The sequence below is a fragment of the Plectropomus leopardus genome, chromosome 8 (genome assembly GCF_008729295.1).
Source record: "Plectropomus leopardus isolate mb chromosome 8, YSFRI_Pleo_2.0, whole genome shotgun sequence".
Lineage (NCBI taxonomy): Eukaryota > Metazoa > Chordata > Actinopteri > Perciformes > Serranidae > Plectropomus > Plectropomus leopardus.
In genome coordinates this window covers 12,680,238-12,683,765 of record NC_056470.1, presented here as the reverse complement: position 1 = coordinate 12,683,765, position 3,528 = coordinate 12,680,238, and the positions used below count along the sequence as shown (strand labels likewise).

Sequence of the window (3,528 nt, the reverse complement as noted above, 5' to 3'; positions counted from 1 at the left end):
CTACCAGGGTCTCCACATGGCAGCGCTGACAGGCTGTGGGCCTGGCTGCGCTCTGCTGGGAGCCACTGCGCTGCTACTGCTGCGGGACTGGCTTTCCAGTCTGGAGCTGAAGCTGGATTTGAGGCTCAGGAGTCTCTGTTGGATCTGAGGGAGAGTCCTGGAGCTCTGAGCGCAGCAATTCAGGCAGGTTGGGGTGACGGTGGTAGACATAGACTGCTGAACGAAGTCGTTGACCCGCTGACACGCGTCTTGATCCAGGCTCGTTTTGGGGAGCAGAGCGGAGACGCGCTGGAGGCAGGCTTTGTAGCCTTCTCTGTAACTGTCTGCGGAGTCTGGAGAGAGAAGACATTTGATCAGTGTCTTGAATTTCATGTGTTGCCCACAATCTCAGATAAAATGGTTTGCGCAATGCGTAAAGTACTTGAAGAGATGATGCTTACCTTTGACTGGAGTGGAAGGAAGGTCTCTGAGGAAACGGACGGTCATTTCCAGAATATCAGCTTTCTCCAGCTTGGAGTAGCGCGCGTTGTCTTTGCCAACCAGAGGAAGAATCAGACTTTTCAAATGACTGAGACTGTCGTTGATACGAGCACGTCTTCTCTTCTCCAGCAAGGGTTTAAGAGTCTAGAAGAAACCATGAAAACCTGTTAGTCAGATGTTCTTATAAAGGAGTCCAATGAGAAACAAAAATCTAGTAACTTAAAGAGCTCACAGTTCTCTCTCCCTTACCTTTCTCAGTTCGTTGGCTTGTTTTCTCTGGGCTACGGTGGATCTGGCAGGGAGAGGCTGGTTGGCCTCAGTAGTGATGCTGGGACTCATGTCGTTTTCTGCTTGTTGCTGTGCTTTTTGAGGGGAGATACTTGCTCTTGGAGCGGTTGAGCTGAAGTGTGCAGTCGAGCTGGAGAGCCTCCTATTTATGTGGGTCCGGAGCGTCAGAGGGGAGGGAACACACGCTATTGTGCTGGGGGTCTGACACAGGGGGGGTGATGCCTCTGGGAGATGAGCGGAGCTCCCGTCTGGGCCATCTGGTCCCGGTGGGACTCTGCGTCTACCGCTGGTATGCGAAGTTTCAAGGTTATGTTGCGCGTTATTGCGTTTAAAATTTAAAGCTTTAACGTTCATCCAAGATCCAGTTACGCACAGACATATAAGCCATACTGGGTTTTTTTTCTAGATTTTATCAGCTGCACTTTTGGAAATTTGCACTGTAATGATTGCGTCTTGTTTCGCCAGGCTTTGTTACTGAATTAAGAATTGTTCTGTTTATTATCCTGTTTATTTTTGCATAAAAATATCAACAAATGAGCGGCCAAAGAGAAGATTAATTTAGTTTATGGGATATATGAAAGATGCCCTACTATAAATGAGCAGTTAAAAAGTAAGTAATCAAAATCATTAGCGTAAATACATGCAGTCCGTTTATTTGTGCTTACGAAATCATTTTCCAACTCGACACAATTAAGTTTAAAAAAAAACACATACAGAACCTGATGAGTGATCCCGAGGTGACAGAACCAATCTATTCCTACAATTAATAAACCAGATACCCAAGCCACGCTATATGGATTAACATCTGCTTGTGGACCCTCAGCAGCATGTTTCCAATATCAACAACCCGGTGTTTACCTGCAGCAGTGGGGGAGGAGACTGGGAGACTTGACAACCTGAGACACGCGCAGAGAGGAGTGTGTGTCTGCGGTGAATAGGCTATACAGATATACAAAAACAGTCACGCAGTGCACAAGTCTCTCTAACACTGTGTCGATAAGACGACGAGGTACAGACATATGAAGTTATTATCCCTAAAAAAACGATATCAAATCATATAAATCAATCTATCTATCTATCTATCTATCTATCTATCTATCTATATGTATATATATATATATATATATATATATATATATATATATATATATAAATTCGAAGACTTTCAGTCAATCTCTGCTGCTGACCACTAAACAGACACAGTGCAGTGAGATGACAGTAGGACTCACGCGTCTGGCACGCGCCACAACCGCGCAACAGATGGGAAACCCCCCTTCTTTCCATCTTCCGTCTCCACACACACACACACACACACACACACACACACACACACACACACACACACACACACACACACACACACACACACACACACACACACACACACACCTCCCCTCTCTGTTTTGCAAGACTCTGCTGCTGCTCCCATCAGCATCCCGGCTCCTGTTCTTGTGCCCCCTCACCATCACTGTGCTACAGCTACGTTTTTTGTCTTTTTGGAGGGGGGAGGTTTGGGTCTCAGTGCGTACACAATGGTGCAGTTATAGACTATAGCAATAGTGCTTAATTTCAAATCAAACCAAGTAAAATAAAATTGCAAAGCAAGATGCTTCAATTAACTCACAAAAGATAAGACCACAGGGAAGAAACAAATGACACCAAAGTGTCATTTGTTTCAAAGCGCGAGTGTTTCCTTTCCTCCTTTGAAAAGCAAGACTAAAGAGCGGGAACTCAACACAATGAAAGCTCCATTACATCTCTTGGTTTGTTCACATTTGGAAACAAATAGAGTTGAACAAGCTCTTATCGTTTTGGTTTTGGTGAGTGTAACGCTGGTCTTCGGCTGCAAGCTGACCCTCTTTTTTTTTCAAGCATTAGATGCGCGGTTTTGCACGCGTCCTGCCCCATGGGGCCCCAAATAACTGCCACCAGCCCAGTCTGGGAACGGGCCCTACGAGATAAAACTGGGAAAAAAATGCACGAGAGGCTTCGGTTGGGACGTTTTTTGTTCTGGTTTCAGCGTGGGTATCCATCTGTGCAAGCTGAGAGCACAGTGATCCTTTGTTGAAGGACGTACAGAAGAGTGGACTTTACCAGCAACTGTATGGGAAAGGGATATGATAGCTCCACTGTTTTCCTTCACTTAACCCCTTAAAACCTGATCAAACTGAGTTGATTTCTTTCAAAAACATGCGGAGAAGGCAACTTAAGAAGACACAACCGAAAACAGCAAGAAATTAGTGTGAAGTTACAAGAAAATTACCAGGAAATAAGTTTAAAATGAAAAAGTAAAGTGAAATCCAATACTAACAAGGAAATTACCTTCAAAGGTGCTGGAAATTGAAAACATATGTATACTTTTTATGAGACATAATTTAAAAGTATAATTTTAATAATTCTAAATATAGTTTTCTGGACATTTCCCCTAGTTTTTTTTGTTGTTGTTAAATGTTCCTTTTTAAAGACTTATTTCTTGTCACCTTTTACTAATTTCTTGCAATTCGTTGGACTTTTATTTTTTGCTAGTTTGCTCAGTGCCCTTTCACCGTGCTTTTGAAAGAAATCAAACCAGTTTGCTTAAGTCTCACAGGGTCAAACTGTGTGTGAAAGTCGTCTGAATGTTTCAAAGGGTTAAACTAAAGGTTACTGACTTCAATATGTGATTGTGTCGATTTAATTCATTTAAAAAAAATCCTCAAGTTTGAGAATAAAGTTCTGATGAATGAATAATTTGGTAGTATAAACGGCATGAGACCGACA

General features: G+C 43.1%; 1 protein-coding gene across 1 annotated transcript; it reads right to left on the bottom strand.

Annotated features, from left to right (window-relative positions):
• hes2.1 (hes family bHLH transcription factor 2, tandem duplicate 1) lies at positions 1-819 on the bottom strand. The gene is made up of 3 exons (XM_042491150.1): positions 730-819; positions 441-624; positions 1-332 (listed from the first exon to the last, which is right to left on the bottom strand). The coding sequence occupies exons 1-3, from the start codon at positions 817-819 to the stop codon at positions 1-3; spliced, it is 606 nt and encodes a 201-aa protein (XP_042347084.1).
• Between the last annotated feature and the right edge of the window lie 2,709 nt (positions 820-3,528).

Bases quoted from the DNA above. Each gene is read 5' to 3' on its own strand.
- hes2.1 (XM_042491150.1), bottom strand. From the start codon at position 819: ATGAGTCCCAGCATCACTACTGAGGCCAACCAGCCTCTCCCTGCCAGA. The intron at 625-729 runs GTAAGGGAGAGA...GGTTTCTTCTAG, and splicing joins AAGCCAACGAACTGAGAAAG to ACTCTTAAACCCTTGCTGGA. The intron at 333-440 runs GTAAGCATCATC...TTCTCTCTCCAG, and splicing joins TCCTTCCACTCCAGTCAAAG to ACTCCGCAGACAGTTACAGA.